Source organism: Zonotrichia albicollis, chromosome 22, assembly GCF_047830755.1.
Source record: "Zonotrichia albicollis isolate bZonAlb1 chromosome 22, bZonAlb1.hap1, whole genome shotgun sequence".
Taxonomy (NCBI): Eukaryota; Metazoa; Chordata; class Aves; order Passeriformes; family Passerellidae; genus Zonotrichia; species Zonotrichia albicollis.
This window is the reverse complement of record NC_133840.1, coordinates 7,951,024-7,969,502: the sequence shown is the minus strand read 5'-3', so window position 1 is coordinate 7,969,502 and position 18,479 is coordinate 7,951,024. Positions and strand designations below refer to the sequence as shown.

The 18,479-nt window shown below is 46.5% G+C and overlaps 1 protein-coding gene across 1 annotated transcript in view; it reads left to right on the top strand.

The window, feature by feature from the left end:
- Positions 1-353: 353 nt before the first annotated feature.
- Positions 354-18,479, top strand: part of MYBBP1A (MYB binding protein 1a) — a 50,611-nt gene continuing 32,485 nt past the window's right edge. The window contains 21 exon segments of the mRNA XM_005494187.4: positions 354-787; positions 954-1,049; positions 1,864-1,947; positions 2,323-2,397; positions 2,815-2,922; positions 3,751-3,941; positions 4,231-4,398; positions 4,583-4,700; positions 6,007-6,296; positions 6,942-7,049; positions 7,635-7,760; positions 8,478-8,681; positions 9,342-9,450; positions 9,854-9,941; positions 10,958-11,109; positions 11,825-11,914; positions 12,512-12,637; positions 13,335-13,499; positions 14,489-14,646; positions 15,493-15,627; positions 16,797-16,902. Of these exon segments, the coding sequence (XP_005494244.4) occupies positions 446-787; positions 954-1,049; positions 1,864-1,947; positions 2,323-2,397; positions 2,815-2,922; positions 3,751-3,941; positions 4,231-4,398; positions 4,583-4,700; positions 6,007-6,296; positions 6,942-7,049; positions 7,635-7,760; positions 8,478-8,681; positions 9,342-9,450; positions 9,854-9,941; positions 10,958-11,109; positions 11,825-11,914; positions 12,512-12,637; positions 13,335-13,499; positions 14,489-14,646; positions 15,493-15,627; positions 16,797-16,902 (3,039 nt within the window). The 5' untranslated portion in view covers positions 354-445.

The window sequence follows — 18,479 nt, the reverse complement described above, 5'->3', positions numbered from 1 at the left end:
GTCGAACACCACCGAGCACCGTGGCTCACGCAACTCTGAAATAATCCATCAATGTGTCCGTCCAGTGTGTCACGACTGGCTTGCGGCACCCCGGGAAAGCAATCCGAATTTGTGGGGTGAGGGGGTGGAGGAGCTGGCTGGAAAGGGCGGCCATGAGGGGAGCAGGGTCTGAGGGGACAGGGGTGGGAAAGGCAGCCATGAGGGAAGCGGGGTCTGAGGGGACAGGGGTGGGAAAGGCAGCCATGAGGGGAGCGGGGTCTGAGGGGACAGGGGTGGGAAGGGCGGCCATGAGGGGAGCGGGGTCTGAGGGGCTGGGAGGCGCCGAGGGGAGCGGGCTGAAGGGTCATGAGGCGCTGAGAGGAGCGGGGCTGAACGGCCATGAGGCTCTGAGGGGAGCCGGGAGGAGCTGAGGGAACAGGGCTGAAGGGCCGTGAGAAGCTGAGGCATGGCCATGAGGGGAGCGGCACTGAGGTACCGGGGGGACCGAGGAGTGCGGCTCACACGGCGGCCGAGCCCGTCCCGCGGCGGCCGCGCTGCCCCGGAAGAGGCGGAGCGGGCGGGCGGCCCCACGTGCGGCAGCGGTGGCGGCATGGCGGTGATGGAGCTTGGGGAGGAGATGGAGCAGACGGAGCCGCGGGGCGGCGGCGCGGCGGTGACCGACCCCCGCGGGGTGCTGCGGCAGGGCCGCGCCTTCCTCGACTTCTTCTGGGACATCGCTAAGCCGGAGCAGGAGGTGCGGCTGGCGGCCACGGAGAGCCTCCTGCGGCACCTGCGGGAGGGCAAGAAGGTGAGGCGGGGGCCGGTGGGTGCGGGCGGGCAATGGCTCCTCACACGCCTCATCCCTCCGCTCCCGCTTGGGCAGTGCGGACGGGGCACGGGCCGGGCCCGGGGGTCTGGCGGCCGGGCCGCGCTCGGGGCAGCCCGGACACCGCCCAGCTCGGTCTCTCTTGCAGGATGATGAGCTCAAGTACACCCTGAAGCGGCTGGTGGAGGGGCTGGGAGCCACCCGCGAGGCCGCCCGCCCGGGCTTCAGCTTGGCCTTGGCGCAGGTCAGTGTTCCCCAGCGCGGGTCAGAACCGTCGGCAGCCTCTGTCCGTGCTTGGGGTCACTTTTGCTGTCTGTGCAAGGCTGGAGTACTCCCTTCTGTGCACATGGGAGGGAAAGCTCTCACAATAACCGTACTGGTTTTAAATGGTGCTACTCTGCTTTAGAAACTTACAAAGTTATGAAATATACCAATATCACATTCATACTACGGAAGTCAGTCCTGTTTCAAGGACTTGGATTTACAAATTTTGACCAAGTTTTCCATTATTCTGCATTTAGTACTATTACTACTTCTTAAAACTAGCTTGCTCTTGGTCTTGGTTGGTTGATATGGGATTCCTGCCCTTCCTCTAGACCAGATTGCTCCAAGTCCCATCCAGCCTGGCCTTGAACATTTCCAGGGATGAGCAGCCACAGCTTCTCTGGGCAACCTGTGCCAGAGCCTCACTGCCCTGACAGAGAATGATTTCTTCCTAATATTTAACCTAAATTGGCCTTCTGTCAATGTAAAGTCATTCCTCCTTGTCCCGGCTCTCTGGGACTCCAGAGTCCCTCTGCAGCTCTCTTGGAGCCTCTTTAGGCACTGGGAGAAACTCTGAGCTCTCCCTGGAGCCTTCTCCAAGCTGCACAACCCCAGCTCTCCCAGCCTGCTTCCTGTTCTATACATCTTTACTGATCTGGTTGTCTTCATTCTGGCCTGATAAAGCAGCACATCTGCTGCTGTGCTGAACAACTCTTCAACTCTATTTTACCTTAACCCAAGGTAATGTCATGAAATGGAAGAACTGCAAACAGCTATTCCATCTCTCTCCTCAGGTTTTGCAGGCTTTTGAGGAAATTTCACTGTGCAGCATTTTGGAGCAGATAAAAGAAAAACACAATCTGGAAAAAGTGAAAAAAGTAAGTGAGCTCATGGCAGCATTTGCCAATTGCTACTTTATTTGCTCCATATTCTTTGAAGTCTTGGTGTATAGTGTAGTTTTAGGGTTCATGTGACTGTAATGAAATAATAAATATTTCTGGAAATTGGAAGTTGTCATTGTCATCTGGCCCTGTTTTAGCTGAGATTTGTCAGTGTGATGAAGAGGTACTATGGGACAGTTCTTACACATTGTGCAGGGGGTTGCTTTTCATTGTGTTCTCTTCCCATGGTGGGGTGTTCGAGGCTGGATTTTCCTGCCATCTTGCTCCACTGATTGTGTAGCTGCATGTGAGCTCTAAGCCTCTCAGGAAAGTAGAATTTTACCTGTTTTCCTTTTTTTTTTTCCCTTTCAGAAACTTGTGAGAAATGCAGCTTTTGGGAACTTTTTTGGAGTGATGGCTCTGTTCCAGTCTGGGCGGCTTGTGAAGGTAAAACTGCTGTCAGGTGTGTCAGTTCTGCTCCTGGGGCTTAGATGTGGAAAGAGAATGACAGAGAGAGGCTGGGTCACTGGGTAATCCATGCAGTGGCACTTGAAGCATCAAGTTCAACATTTCTATTGTTCCATCCATGGACTCTTTCTGCCTTTTTAAAGTCTGTTCCTGAGCAGAATGTAGGAGCTGTGTCAAATAGTGCAGGAGGCTTCTACCTCTTCTGGAAGGAGGGGATCTGTTGTCATATCCAGCTGGAAAACACAATTTTGGAAAAAGCTGAGTGACCAATCAAGAAACAAAATTGTCTTTCTTATTACAAGTAGGCATAAACATCTAAAGAGTGGATTATCACCTGAGCCTTCAGCTGAATTTCTGATTTATGTCCTCTGGTTTTGGCTTATCTTTCCTTTATAGGACCGGAAAGCTCTTCTGGAGAGCATCCAGCTTCTGCAGCAGCTGACAAATCACCAGACACACCTCAGAGATCTGCCACGCAAAACTCTCATTGACATCACCTCTGAGGTGCAGGCACAGCGTGGGGCTGGGGGCTTGTGGGGTGGGAGGAAGAGAGGGCTTGGCTTTGGGGTCAGATTTTCCTTTAGTTTGTTCATAGCTGGAATTTATAGGGGGTGTGGAAGAGTGTAAACTGTGGGAGCTGTCCCTATGTTGCCTGTGGTTGTGTTCTGGGAAGGATGCTCTGGTTTAGCTTGGTTTGGTTTCATCATGGACGATCCCACAGCCTGTTATTTCCCATTTAACTTGCTTGGATTATGTGTTAGACCATGTGCTCCTTTGGACAGAGTAATGCTGAAAACTCTGAACAGCAAACCACCTTTTTTATGCAGCAAACCTGGGCCTAAGGTTGAATTTTGGGCTGTTGGGAATGAAATTATGTAGGGATAAGAAGTAAAGAGCTCTGAGTAGGTAGTAAAAGAAAAGAGTTTATTTCCTTTTTTTAAACTGGATATTACTTGTAGACATGAAGACTAGCAGTGTTAAATAAAAAGAGAGAGTTTCCTTGTCCCTGGGTTGCCTGGCTGTACAGGCAGAGCAGTCAGACAGCAGGAGAACAATTGCAGCTGGAGTCAGTTGACCAGAATTGCTGTGTGATGACAGCATGCTGTCCTGCTCCCCATGGTTCAGCACCTGGGACTGTCTGGCAGTCATGGACACATCCATTATTTATTATTCATTGTGTCGCCATAAAGACTATTTCTAGAGTTTCCAGAACACTGCAAGCTTTTAGTAGAATGTCCTCCAGTGCAGATACTTTAATGTGCTTACTTCATTGCAAGTTAGTAAAATGCCCTCAGGTATTTCTCACATGCTGTCCCCCTCGTTCCTGTCTAGGTACCTGAAACTGTGTTTGAGGAGGTCCTGTTTGACATCTTGCAAGGTGACCTCTCTTCAGCCTTCACATCTCCAGAGAACCTGCACCTTTTGCTTGTGGGCATGCAGAAATTCCCTGGTGTTCTGAAACCTAAAAAGCTGAAGAAGCTGTTTGGCTCATCTACTGTTGTAAATAAGGAAAATGTTTCCAGGTAAGTTCTTAAATAAGGAGGTTTAAATGAACATTATTTTCCTCTTGGCTAGGAGTGAAAGAAATGTGGCTGTGATTCTGATTCCTGCTTGTATTTGCCACTGCAGGTGCTGCTAAGGGTTAGGTGTTAATTGTTCTGCAGGTTCCCAAGTTATAGTTGTGTCATTTCTCCCAGGGGACACAGCCTGCAGTTCTTGGGAAATGTTCTGTGTCTTTCAGCAGGATCAATTTGGCCTTCAGCAATTGCCTTTCAGGTCAGGTCTCTCACATTATTTTATTTCTTCTTCTAGACTTGTAGAGCTTCTGAAAAGTGCTGCCAAGTCTGAGAAGGAAGACAAGAAATTGCCCAGTGTAGTGTTTGATTTGCTCCAAGTTGCACTGAAGGAAGGTGCCTTTGAACTGTTCTGGAATGAAGTTGTGGAGAATGGGCTATTGAAGGAGAAATCAGGACCTGTCAGGTTTGTTTTAATGTACACTGTGTGCTGTTTCCCATGTTACCCTTCTGTTTCTTGACCCAGAAGTTCTGACTTCATTTCCCTGCATGCTCCTGTACCTGCCCCAGCCCTTCCTCTCTGTGTGAGCCCTGTGTGTGGGTTTAGAGCTGTGCTTTACCCTGAGGGAATGTTCTTTGTTCCCCCTCAGTCACATGTGCTACCGATTGCTGGGCAGTGCCCTCCCCTCGCTGTCCCTGGAGCAGCTGCAGGTGGTTCTCAAGGGGAAGGTGATGCTGCACTATGGAGAGCACGTGGTAGCAACTCAGGTAGGTCTTTGAACAGCTGAAGGCCATGTCTTGAGCACAAGGAAGTCTTTGCCCCACTTCTAGTTTCAAATCATCTTGTATAAAAAAAGTTGATGTCATTTTAGACATTGAACTCTTACTAAAAGCAAGGTTAGTGTATTGGTTACAGTGGAGTGAGTGTAGTCTGTGTTTGATGGTCATTGCCTGTTTTAAGGGTGTGGAAACTGTTCAGCACTGTCTCACCTGCTTTCATTGCCTGCTGCCAGGAAAGCTGTGATGAGGGGGGAGGCAGAGGAAGGGCAGCCCTCAGCAAATTGACAGTGTCATGTGTTGTCCTTTAACAGTCCCTTTGCTTTTGTGTGTCCAGAAGCTCCTTTTTGTTTATCATTGTGCTGGGTGTTGCATGAACATTGGAAGGCAAAGACAAAAAGGGACAACTCGTGCTTTTGTTTGTTAGTGCTTGTTTCAGTAAGCACATCTGAGGTTTTAGCACAAAAATTAGAATTGGATTTGGATTTGGATTTTGAACCTCCTCTTCCTCTTCCCTACTGGGAAGCCAGCAAACAGCACAAGCCTGCAATAAAGAGAGGAAAAGTAAAAGGGGAGCACTGATAAAACTGGCTTTTAGCTTGGCTTTTTGTGGTAACACAATCCCAAACCTCCTCACATGTGCCCAGAAATAGTTGTTGTATCTTGGGAGAGATAGGCCTGTGTGATCTTCTTGTTCTGTTATTAGAGCAGCCACAGGTGTGTGGGTTTGCTCTGCAAATGCTGCATACCATGGTGCCTCCCTAAATGGACCAGCTTTCTCCAGGATCTATCCACTGGCTCAGTAGTTTTCCTATTTCTTACTTTTTGTGCTTGTTGCACAGTAAATTAGGCTGTGATCTTCCATGTGCTTCATTTTTTTTTTTCACTTGGTTCTTGTCAGAAATATCTGAAGACAATGAGGTTAAATGGAAGAAGCTGCTAATATTGTTGATGATGAGAGAATAGAAAAGATCTTTGTTTGAATTTGATTCTGGTTTTGGGGTTTGTTTTGTTTCTTGACATAGGTTGCTTGGAGAAGTAAATGCTGTTACCTTGTAGTTTCTTATGGGATTCTGGTGATTGTTGGAGATGGAGCTAGACAAAGCTGGAGTCTGATATTTACTGGCAATTTTCTTCCTGATTCCACTTTTTTAATCAACAAGGGAGTAAATAAACCTGATTCACTTGAGAGGTCCCTTCCAACCCAGGCTATTCTGTGATTCTATGATTTTTATTTACAGAGCCATTCAGTCTGAGTGTGAAGTTGCTGACCTGCTTCTTTGACCATGTTTTCCAGTCTCCCCAGGGATTTAAGTTTGCTATGGAAATGGAAGGATACATAGACACATTTCTGAGTGGCTGCGATGACCCGGAGAGGCAGCTGGCTGTGATGATGGGCTTCTCTACCCTTACCAATCAAGGGAGGCCGGTGCTGTTGAGTGCTTCCAGGGTAGTGAAACACCTGCAGGCAGTGGCCTTGCACAAATACATCAGCTGGCTCAAGGACATGTTCCTCAGGCCAGACTTGGACTGCTGTTTAGACTTCTCAAGTAACCGGCAGAAACAGAACCGGCAAAACGCGGACATGTGAGTACAGGGGTACTGCACCTTCCCCTCAGCATCTGCTGCTTCCCTTGCCAGGAGTTCACAATTGTTTATTTCCTCTGTCTCAGAAAGTTTAGCCCCAGAATCTGACTCTTTCACTGGGATAAAATTCAATTCTGCAAATTCTGCAATCGTATTGAGAACCAGCCAACCTACCCAAAGCAGACTGGATCACCAAAAGAGCCTTTTCTCTTCTTTTTCTAGTCCTGACAGTTGCTTTGGAGAATATGTCCCATGGCTTCCTCTTTCACTACAGCTTCTCAGGTCTTTGTAGGAATTGTGCCTCTCTTACCTCTGTGTTAGACACTGTGGCATTCAGGCCAGGTTATGTGTTACCTGGCACCTGTAAACCTCACTCTACTGACTGCTGCAATTCTTGAAGTGCTTTTTGCTCATCTGCAGACTCACTGGGGGATAAATAGATCTCCTTTTGCATAGTGAAAAGCAAACTTGAGAAGATGATATCTCTTCTTTTGCACCTATTGCTTTGTTACTACATAACTTTGCCAGTTTTAGTGTAAAGTCTCTAAGAATCTCTAAGTCACCTCCTGATGCAGTGGATTGTGCAGTGTATTTATGTTGGATTAGTGTTCAAACTGCTGATTGTGTTCTCCTTCTTATTCAAAGAGCGCAACAGAAGATTGCTCGATTGAGAAGATGGATCATGCACAGACTGGTTAACATCATTGAAAGTGCCACCAGAAAAGAGGAGAGCCTTGTGATGGACATTGCCAGGTGAGACTGATGTAAAGGCACACGTGCTTGGGATAATTGTGTGTGGCTCAACAGCAGTATTCTAGATAAGCTGTCCCCATGACACTGAGCAAATCCAGTAGTGGAAGTGCCCCATAATAAATAATATAGGAGACTAGGTTTTGTTTTCAAAATACCTTCTGCATAATTGGACTAACATGTATCATATGTAGTTGGCATTCAAAATCACATTAGTCCCATTTATTTTCAATAAATTTTCCATTTCTATTTGCCTAAACTACTTGAAGATACTATTTTTAACATCAGGTCTTAATAAGTATTTATCTGTCACTTAAACTGCCTTGGAGAGTATGACCCATATCTGACAGTCTTAGTATTGTGTTTTGTGGCCCTAAGTGTTGATGCTTCACTTTTGTGAAGTCCTGAGCATCTTGTTCTCTTCTTTACCCTGTGTGTCTTGAGAGAACAGTCTCATTGTAAATAGTGCTTTTTTCAGTGCTTGGCCTTCCTTGAATGTGGAGCTGTTTGGTTTGCATGCATGGGCTGATTTTGCTTTGTTATGACCAATCTGGGTTTTCATTCTGTTCCTGTTTCTGTCTATTCTAGGTTTTGCTTCTTCCATGCTTTCTTTGTTGCTAAGAAGAAGAATTCCCAGGTAGCTGAGGCTGGTGTCCTTCCATCAGAGCCCCTGAATGAACGGGACCGTACAGAGACAGAAAACTACTTCTTTGGGTAAGGATGTGATTGCATGCTTTAGGCTTGGAAATTTCTCTTTTTTTCCTGAGGATAAAATAAGCTTGTGAATGGTAGGGCAAGAAGTTTGAGATGCTAGGCTGTCATTGGAGCATTTCTTTGACTCCAGCACCAGGAAATGGCTTTTTTATGGAGATGGATTTTTCAAAGATTGTGTTTTGTCCATGACAAATGAGTATATATGAGATGATGAGTAAATGTGAGATTATATGGCAGGTGTGGAGTTGAGCTCATACTGCTTTTCCCATAGAATTTCCATTGCCTCTGTGGCAATCTGGAAGGGGAAGGAACCAAGAGAGAGCTGCTGGGGTTGTGCTGGTGGATTTCTGGCCACTCTGTGTGTGAGGAGCTGGTGACTCCACAGCCCTGCCTGTGCTAAGGAAGACAGAGTTGGTAATAGATGCTTTTAGATGATTGCCAAACCTCAGTAGAAGGAAAGCAGAGGACATGGTAGGACACAGAGTGAGAAGCAACTGAGATTAATAGTGTCCTTGAGAGCACCAGGTGATTTGGGGCCACCAAGATAATGAGCTCTACACTGCTGTCTTGGCTACATGTGTGGGTTGAAAGTTGGGCACTGTCAGTCTGGGCTGCAGTGAGTGACAGAGCTCTGGGATGAGAGTGCTTTGCTGGTGGGTGTTATTTTGGTATATTTGGTTCCTCTGACAATAACATGGTGTCTGTCTTTCTTTGCAGTTTACTTCAGACATTAAACACCCTGCCTGTCTTGGGGGATACAGCAAAGGCTGCAGCCTTGAGAGAGAAGCATGTCCATGGTGTGACTGCAGATGGGAAGCTGTGGATCTTTCTCCTCGTTGAGTATGCCAACAAGCTGCTCTCCACTGAGCATGTCAAAGCTGTGAAACCTTTCACCAAGGAACAGAGGGATATCTGGGAGAGGTGAGATACTTGGGAACCTGGGTGCTGGGTTGGTGAAGTGAGAAAGGTGGGAGCCCCGCTCTTGGTTTCTCTTTAGGACAAGGAGATGTTGTGTTCTCTTTGCCTTGTGATGTTCTGCTTGCTGTAGCACAGCCATTTCACAGGCAGTGGCAGTTGGTTTTGTTCCCTTTGAGTATCCTGCACCTGGCTGGGTTTCAGAGTATCTTTCTGTTTCTTTTCACCCCATTCCTTTCTTCCTCTTCCTCTTCCTCTTCCTTCTATGTGTTAACTATGTGATAGCCATATCCTTTTCTATTTTTACTCATAGTCCTTCTCCCAAACATGATTGTAACCATCTGCTCATCTTTTCTCTTAATAATGCCTGTACAAACATCTCAATGATTCTTTTCTGAGAGTCTTTTTGACTCCCTGTAAAGGTCTAGCCTTGGCTGTGATATTAGGAATGTAGTCTGTGCACAAGTGCAGTTTTTTTATAACCCACATTCAGTCAGATACTATTATTGGGTTAAGATTGTGTGCTAAAAGAGAATCCAGTGTCAAGAGATGAAATGTTAAGTGCACAAAACATAGTACTCTAGTTTTGGTCATGTTTTTAGTCTGGTCATATGAGATGATTTGCTGTTGTAATTGTGAAAAACTCAGAGAGATTTCTTTCTTCAGAACACTTCAGTCTGTGAAGAATCTGCAGAAGAAGGAAAACAAATCAGACAGTGCCAAAGTTGGTGCTTTCCAACAACTTCTGCTTTCAATGGCCATTCATCTTTTCAAGGTAACATCTCTGAGGAATATTTCTGTAGTATAAAATAGGCTGATAATAGCTGCGCTTTCTGAACACCAAGATGGGGAGTTTCTCTGTGTTCAGAGATCCAGCCTTTCAGAACCTCTGGCTTCTGAAAATAGGCAACTGGCAGCTAATAAGCTGTGATTTTTATACTGTCTGTAGACATGTAGTGGGCAAAGCTTGGCCTGACCATTAGTTTTGCCCTTGACTTGCTGCTGACTAGAGCAATTTTTACCAAATTTCATGGGGGCTTTTTTGCAAAAGAGTTGCAGTACGTGATTGTATATTTGTACCTGTTTAGAGTGGTCCTTAGATTTGGAGCATGTTCCTTCTGTTGTTGTTGGTAGTGGGGAGTTCTGAGCCTGTTTCCTGTCTGCTTGTGTTCAAACAGAATCAGTCTGAAACAGTGGAGGTTCTGAGTGACCTTCTGAACTGCACAGAGAAGGCCTTCAGCAAAGAAGCCAAGAAGAAGAAGGCTGGTGAGTCCTTCCTGCAGAAGGGAAGGGAGTGGGATTGTTAGTGGTCTGCCAAGGCAGTTTGCACTCTGCACTGCTTCTGGCTTGATGCACTTACCCCAGGAGATTCCCTTCTTCATTCTCTTTCCATTCTAAGTTGTGTGCTCCAGCTCTCTGTGTGCCCTGTCAGTGGGCTGGGTTCCTGTGTGCCCTGGGAAGGAGAGCTGAGCTGCAGAGCTGCCCTTGCTTGGGTGAGCACTCCAAGGGAGTTCATTCTCCTTGAGGCTCTGCTCTGTGTGGGCCAGAGGCTGGTGCTGACCTGGTGGTGTCTGCCTGGCAGAGCTGTGGGCTTGAACACCCAGCTGGAATCAAACATGTTTTATTCTTAGCTTGAGTTCTGAGCAAGCTGAATGTGTCCTCTGTGTGAACACAGCGTGTTTGGAGATGGAGGCTGGTCCTTGTTTAGGTCCTCTAGGTTGGGACTTGACCAGGAAAAAACTTGGCTTGATCTTTTGATTTCCTCTCCAACTGTGCTCTTGTTCTCCTGAGATCTGTGTAAATCAATTTGAGGGCACTGTGAAAATAAAAGCTGTGATTCTTTGGTGATTTGGTTGGTTGTAGAGCAGGATTCCCAGGCTTTAGGACTAAAGGATGAATTTCAAATGCCATCACTTTTCATGGGCTGCTGGGACTTCTGATTTCACTGGAAACACTATAAAATGCTTATACTTTTGCTGACCAGCTGCTTTAATGTGACCAAGTAGGTGTCAGGCAACTTGCAGAACTGCTAATCTAAGTAATAATTTAATAAACAATAGCTTTTGTTACCTGGTAAGCCTTTGCAGTGGTCAAAAACCATTTCAAACATATTTCTCCCTGTGATTTCTCCCTCCCAGCCTTCTGGCCTGTGTTGCTGAGTGGTACTTTTAGGAATCAGCTAGAAGGACAATTTTAATTTTTATTCCTTGGTGAATTTTTTCTGTAGTTTCTTACTGATATACTAATGCCTCTTGCTGCCATTGTTTGTTTGTCCTGTGCAGACAGCTCAGAGCCAGGATGGGTTGAGGTGATGGTGGAAATCCTTCTCTCCCTCCTTGCCCAGCCCAGCCTCCTCTTACGTCGGATTTCCAAGAGTGTGTTTGTGTGGATTTGCCCCAGCCTGACCAAGAGGGGCTTGCAGCTCATCCTGGATGTAAGTGAGGCACTCGCAGGGCCTTGTACTGTTTGCCTGTTTTGTCCCAAACACATGTATGTACAAGCATGTCTCGATTTTGGGTTTAATTTAAAGTCTCCTTGATTTAGGAGCTGTCTGATAATGTGTGCTGCTGAATTTGAGCTGTAATTTAGAGAGAGTTTAGGCTATTTTTTGTTTTTGTGGGGGAGGAGTTTGGTTGTTTTTTTTACAGGAGCCTGAGATCTGCTAACTTCAAGCTGTATTATTTGATGGTTTTAGGCTGAAGAAATTCCTGGGTCAGTTTATATAACTGTTAGATTTTATATGTGAGTATAAATGGTAAAATTTCTTTTTCTTAGAAAAGTTCTTTTTTCATAGAAGTGCTAAAAATAAGTGACACTAAAAATCTGAATTGGTCATACCACTAGGAAAGGTGATGCCTACTGAGAAAATAATGTGTGGGTTGCAAACATGGGCTGTCAGGTACTTTGTGATGAACCTAATACTTCACTTGGAACAAGCCAAGGTGTATGATGCCACCAGCCTCTTCAGTTTTCTCCACCTTTTTTGTTACTTACAGAAAGAACTTGGCACATTAACAAGCAGAAAGTTAATGCCCTTACTTAAAATTCCATTATTCACCTGGTTTACTGTGCTGTAATTTCTGTCTGTTGTACACAAGAAGTGGTTAAAAACAAAACACTGAAAAAACGCAAGTCTCTTTTTTTGGTAGGTTTTTGACCCTAACCAAGAGCAAGATGAAGAAAGCGCAGTCGTTGTGATGGAAGAATCAAACAAAAAGACCAAATCTGCCCAGGACATGGTAATTGTGCCATTGCCAGTGGCAAACTCTCCTCATATCTTTAATATTTAAGGGTTCTCCTGAACTGTGTTGATAGATTAACATCATTTCTCTATTTTAGGAAAAGATTAAACCTCTATTAAGGTTTATTTTAAAGGTTCCACACACAAATAGCTTGTTGGAAGTGCATGCTTGAGTCTCTTGTAGGTGTGGCTGGTTGAACAGATGCCTTTCTGAGAAGAAATAACTGCATCCTGACAGGAGCACAGGCCTGTCCTTTCTGCAGCCATGGACAGAATCATGGCTGTGGTGCACAGCCAGCTGGATTCCAGGTCTCACATTTTAAGGACTGTAGATACTTAAGTCATGAAGCATTACAGGCATCAGCAGAGAGGAGAGTCAGATGGGAGCTGTTCTTGGAAACTTCTCTTTGATTCTTATTTAATGTGACAGAGAAATCTGCATTGTATTCCACTTTAGCCCTTCTGGAGACCTGGTACCCCATCATCTGAGGTGTCTCTACTTGAAGGAAGGCAGGAGGGGAGGGTTGAGGTTTTATTTCTGAGAATTGAGTTGTGCCTGTGTGGTGGGCTCAGGAGATGAACTTCCCTTCCTTAGGATGAAGAAGGAAGCGAGGACTCCTCGGATGAAGACAACAGTGACAGTGAAGATGAGGAGAATGAAGAAGTTGATGATAATTTTCGCAGTCAGCTGATGAAAGTTCTCCAAGGAGGGAATTCTCTGGTATGTTTTCACTGCCTACCTTGATACCGATACCAGGAGGTTGGGATGGTGAGAGATGATCTAGTAACCCTCATCCTGCCTGAACTCCTACAGTCACAACCCTTGCATCCATCTTTGTATGGCACTTCAAACACTCACGGTGTTAGGTGAGCTCTGGGGATAAGTCACTTGTCCTTTTATTTATTGTTCATATATCTTGAGCACTTTAGCTTGTTCAGTCTAGCCTGACACAGCTTGTGCTCCTGCCTGTAATAAATGAGATTGATGAGAAATAAAGCACGGAGGTACTGTTATGTGTGTTGGCTGGCCTGTGTGGAGGAGTGTTCCCTGAAGGCCACTCTGGAGACTTACTGTAGCAGTGATAGAGTTTGATTTAATGATCCCAATAAAGGTGGCAGACATGGCAACATATGAACCTCTTTGCTGAAGGAGGAACAGCACAGAGGGAGTCAGGTCAAAACCTCAGCCCCTTTCCTCTCCTGGTTCTCTCTACATGTTAGTGCTGTGCAGCCAGATTACCTGATGGGAGATATAAATGAGATTTCTGGGTCTGAGCATCTGTGTTCCCTCTCTGCAGAATTATTCTGGGTTAGCTACACCCCTGCTTGAGTCTGGCCTTTGCTCTGGGTCCCTCCCCCACTGTCCTTTTGAAGTATTTGAGTTGATGTGTTGGGTTTTTCTCTCCTAAAAACAAAAGGAAGAAGATAAGAGTGATGAAGAGCTGGATGATGAGGCTATGATGGCCCTTGACAAGAACATCTCAGCCCTTTTTGCTGAGCAGCAGAAACGGATCCAGGCGAAGAAAGATGAGAAGGACAGAATGAGGAAAGAGAAGATCCTGCGGAGGGATTTCAAGGCTAAGGTGGGAGACAAGTGCTTGTGTGAAGATCTCTGGCTTAATAGCATGTCAGTTGAAGCCTCTGCATGCTGTGAGCTACCTAACACTGAACAGCTTGGACATTCACCTATGTGATGAGCTCCTGGAAGCTGGGACTGGATTGTTCTGGCTCTGTACAGCACCCGGCACAGCACTGTTGGGGTCAGTGATTGGGGCTTCACAGGCCTGTTTGAAAACCAGGATCATGCTGTCAAAAAGTGTTCCATGGGTTTCATTTGCTGATCTGAAATGCTTAAACTGATAAGATCCTTTCCTGCAGCTATCCAAAGATCCCTGTTAGGTTTTTTTTAACTGGACAAGCCTCGTGTTCCTTAATGCATAAAGTGCCTCGGGTCATTTTGCAACATGAGCTTTTTTTGCCTGTGAAATTGGGGGTTTTGCTAAACCACCCTGGTTGGTTGTGACTGTAATGCTGAGGTCAGGCCGCCTGGTGTCAGCATGGACCTTCTGGGACATTCCAGCACCCAGGGACAGCTCCAGCTGCTCCCAGGCAGAAATGGGAGTCGGGAGTCAGTTAGCCAAGGCTGAACAGGGAAGTGAGCCAGTGGCTCTACTGCATGTCCCTTCTGATGCTGTTCTGTAAAAATGCTGATTTTATGCAGGTGCACTGTGTAGTTCAAAGGAGCTTGCAGGGGTGAGATCTTCAGTCAGTGGTGCTAACAGGGACCTGTGCCAGGTGACACTGATTCTTGTAACTGTTCTTTCTGAATGGTGTCACTGCATGAAATATACTTGGAACCAACAGACAACTCTCAGTCTTCAATTTCAAATTTTAATTTTCAGTTTCCCATGCTTTAACAGTAGAAATGATACCAGAATGTATACAGATTTCAGCTGTAAATAATTTTTTCAGTCCCCTCCAGCTGCTCCACAGCCTACTGGTAGGTGCTGTGGGTAAATCCATCTTGTTTCCCTGTCAGCTGTACTCCTGACATGGATAACTGTGTTTGCAGGTGTTGGATCTGATCGATGTGTTCCTGGTTAAGCAAGCAGAGAACCCCTTGGTGTTTGATATCATTGAGCCCCTGCTTCAGTTGATTGAACAGTGCATGAGCTCAGACTCTGACAAGCAGGAGGTGGATTTCCTCCAGAAAACAGCTAGTATCTTCAAGTAAGTGTCCTTGGACCTCCAGGTAATAGAAAATGGCTTTTGATAAACAGCTGTGGTATTGGTTGAACACCAGGAGCTGCTGTTTCTAAGGCTGAAGGCAACTGCTGTGCTTAGAGATTGTGTAGGTTAGATTCCCAGCACCACACACATACACAGTGCATAGACATAACCTGCAGGAAAGGAATTAGGATCTGCATTTTCTCGGCTAAAGGACCTGAAGCGTCAAACCTGTTTGCAGGTGGAAGCCTCAAGAACAAACACAGGTACTGCAGGTATGGAGCCATGTCACTGAGTACCTCCATGGGTCAGACCATGCAACAACTCCCACGGCTTACAGAGTTGCTGCTCTGACTGGAACAAACTCTCAACAAGTTATTTCTGAGACAGGCAGAGTGCAAATTCTCTGTTCAGGGCCAGAAGTGAGGGATGATATCAGCTAGACAGACATAATGCATGCTGTGTCATATGTGTCCTCTGTGCACCACTTCTTGGCATCCTCAGCACTCTCTAAAGCATTTTCAGTGCTGCTCTCTCCCCAGTTGAGAAGCAGTTGTGAAGTAACAAGCTTGAGGTGGTCAGTGCTCTTTGTGGGAGCTCTGAAGGAAATTCAGCTCTGATGCCTGAATTTGTGCTTGAAGGTGAAGGGTGTTCAGAGTCCTCAGAGTCCTTCTTGCCACAGCCATGTGCTGCAGGGCTTGTCTGCTCAGTACCTAGCTAGCATTGTTTGTTACCACTCACTGTGTCCTGGTTTTGCTCTCTCTCACCCTGGTGAGTGCTCAGTGCTCCTGGCCATGTGCTCCCAGAGCTGTGTCTGTGGGTGATGTTTGTGTTTGTTTCACTGTGCAGGAACTCGCTGTGCCGCAACAAGCAGTACTGCAAGAGCGTGGCCTCCCTGCAGGAGGATGTGCATGCCTTGGTGCAGAGACTGGTCAAGAGAGCCTGCAAGCACACTGACTCTGCAGTGGCTCTCTACTACTTCAGGTGAGTGTTCACAAGGAGCTTCTCCACTGATGCTGTGATATCTGAGCAGGTGTGAGGTTGTGTGTTTAGAGGTCTGGGAAGCAAGAGCCTTGCAGGAGGCTTCATACCAGCATCTGTGTCTTACATAAGGACTAGTCATTCCTGGCAGTCTGAAGCATTTTCAAATATGTCTGTTTTTTGGTGATTGTCTTTCATAGCTTCTGTGATACAGAAATGGTCTGGTACAGTGCTGCTGCTACTGGAAAGTGCTTTCTTGAGGCTTCCTCTGGGAGAAATGCAGTGTGTGTGCTTCAGTGGGGGATGAGTGTATTTGCTAACTAATCTGTGATGATTGTTCTTTAAATGCAGTGTTTACTGTCTCCATCATAGCACAATGAGGGCAATAGCCATCGAGTCCTGACTGTACATTACCAGTATTTTCTGCTTTGCTGTAGAATAGAGGAAAATTAGGATAAGCCAGATACATATTTGTTAGAAAGATGAGTGATCTTGCTGTTGTGTGGTGTAAAAAGGAGTGCCATTTACCAGCATGCTCTCTAGTGACATGCAGCCAGTTTCACAAGGACTTTCATACTCACTCTGGGATTTTTCAGCCCAGCTGTGTGTGCAGTGGGTACCATGTTGCATGGTCAGCCCAGTGCCATTGGACATTGTTGGCTCTGCCGCACATCTCCCCCATGGCTGTGCAGGAACCGGGGTACCTCTGCCCACGTGGGGCTGGCTGTGTGTGCTGCATGGTTCCCTCACAGCTTCCCAGCAGTGCCCAGTAAATACTGCATTTTCCACAAGCACAGAGGTCTGCATGCTCTCCCAATGGAGAGTTCTCCAGCACATGGCAGCTGAGGCTGTGCTGCAGTCCTGGCTGAGCTGTGCAGGCTCAGAAATCCTGGGCAAGGTGCAGAACTCCTTCAGCAGTGCCAGTCAGGAGCATGAGCTTGAGGAAACCAGGCTGATAGTGGAGATATCTGACTGTGATGACACAAAATTATTTAGTTTCCTAAGATTTCTTTGTCTTTATGTCTGGCCAGAGCGGGTTAGACTGAGAGAAGGGACCCTATCAAATTCTGTAACCATCTTTGCTACAGAGGAAGCTGCCTGTGCCTCTTGGCCTTAGGTAGCTTCACCGTGGCACTGTGGTAACTGCTATGTTCTCCTGTTTTCTTTTACAGTGCCTCATTGTACCTGCTCAAAGTGTTGAAAGGAAACACATCTTCAACTGCTCCTCCCCCTGAGCCTGAGAAACAGAATGACAGCAAAGCAAAGCAGGCATGTCAGGTAAGACATGAGGCTGCTCCTGGGGATGTGTTTTTGTCAGTGAAGCTGCAGTACCTGGTTTTGCAGGTGGGCCTTCCTTGTTCATTGTCACTGGGCCTGCTGTTTGCAGTACCTGTCTGCCTGATTTCCATGACACTGGAAAGTTCCCCATCCCTTTCTGGCCCTCACCCTCCTGGCTTTCACCCTTTCCTGCCTGCTTGCCCATAGGCACAGGGGCTGCTGATTCAGTGGATCCAGGTTGATGTCCAGAGAAGCCTCATGTGTATTTCTGCTGTTCTCCTCCCTGATTTGCTGGTTTTTCCATTAAACTCCTGGCAGTCACTCTTGAGTTTTTTCCAGAGGGTGCTGAGGAGCAGGAAGACACATAAAAGTGGTGGATGAGAGTAAACTCCTATTCCACTGAGGTTTGAGCTAAGGTGAAGGGTGAAGAGTGTTTGGAGCAGCCCTGATTTCAGTGGTAGCTGTTTGGAGGCAGACTTCATTTGATTGTGCTCCAGGTGTCCATTACTAGGAGACCCTTAGTCTGATCCCCTTTCACCCACTGTCTCTGCTGCATTTCACAGGTCTCAGAGTAGGTGACCCTTTATATTGGGCAGCCCACTCCAGTCACTTCCACTAGAAACTCAGCAAGCAGTGTCTCAGTCTCAGCAGCTGACCCTGGCCTTGCCTCTGAACCCCTCACATTGAGCACAGGAATAGTGCCTTCATCTTGCTGACATCTTGTGGGGCAGAAAAATAAACAGAGCTCCCTCATGGAACTTAACACACACGGAATTACTGCTGGAGGCTGAAAGGACAGCCAGTGTTTCCAGGGCTTAGGGAGAGGTGGAGGGTGTTAATCCAGGTTGCTTCTGTGCAGTGGTGGGCCTTTTGTAAAAGAAAAACAAAATGGGAGATCTGGGGGGAATATAAACAACATACTTGACCTTGAGGCTAGAGTGAGGCATGCTTCAGAGCATCCTTGTGCAGTTTCACAGGGAGGCCTCTTATTCCAGTGGGAGCAGAGCTCTGGTCCTGGCCAGGCAGGGACAGAGCCAGCAGCTGACGTGAGCTGCCAGTTTGAGGGAAATGACAGCTCAGTTCATGTCATGCTGCTGATGCTGAGTGACACTGTGTTGAGGCCAGGGAGGTTTTGCAGGGGGGAACCAGAGACAGAGGTGTGCTGTGTTTCCAGTGAGCTGTGCTCTGTGAGCACAATTTGGAGCTTTTGAATAAGCAGGAAGGTGGAACTAGAGTAGACACTAGGATGCAGTAGCCAGATTTATGGAAAAACTATAGAATTATTTTCAGTAAATATATGCATGGAAGGAGAAATCAGTTATTTCCCCTGCAGGTGTGTGTGTCAAATAAGTGCTAAGTAGAGACACTCTAATAGAAAAACTGAGGTCATATTTCAAGACCCATCTTCCTTGTTCCACTTTAGCCTGTGTTCAGCTGCAGTAGCAGTGTGAGTTTGACCTGAGAACAGGACACCACATTAACTTGGCTTTAGATTTCCATGGGGCTGTGGAAAAATTCCTTGGGCAGAGGTTCACTGCTGTGAAGATTAGAGCTTTTTCCTCCTGTGCCCTAATTTT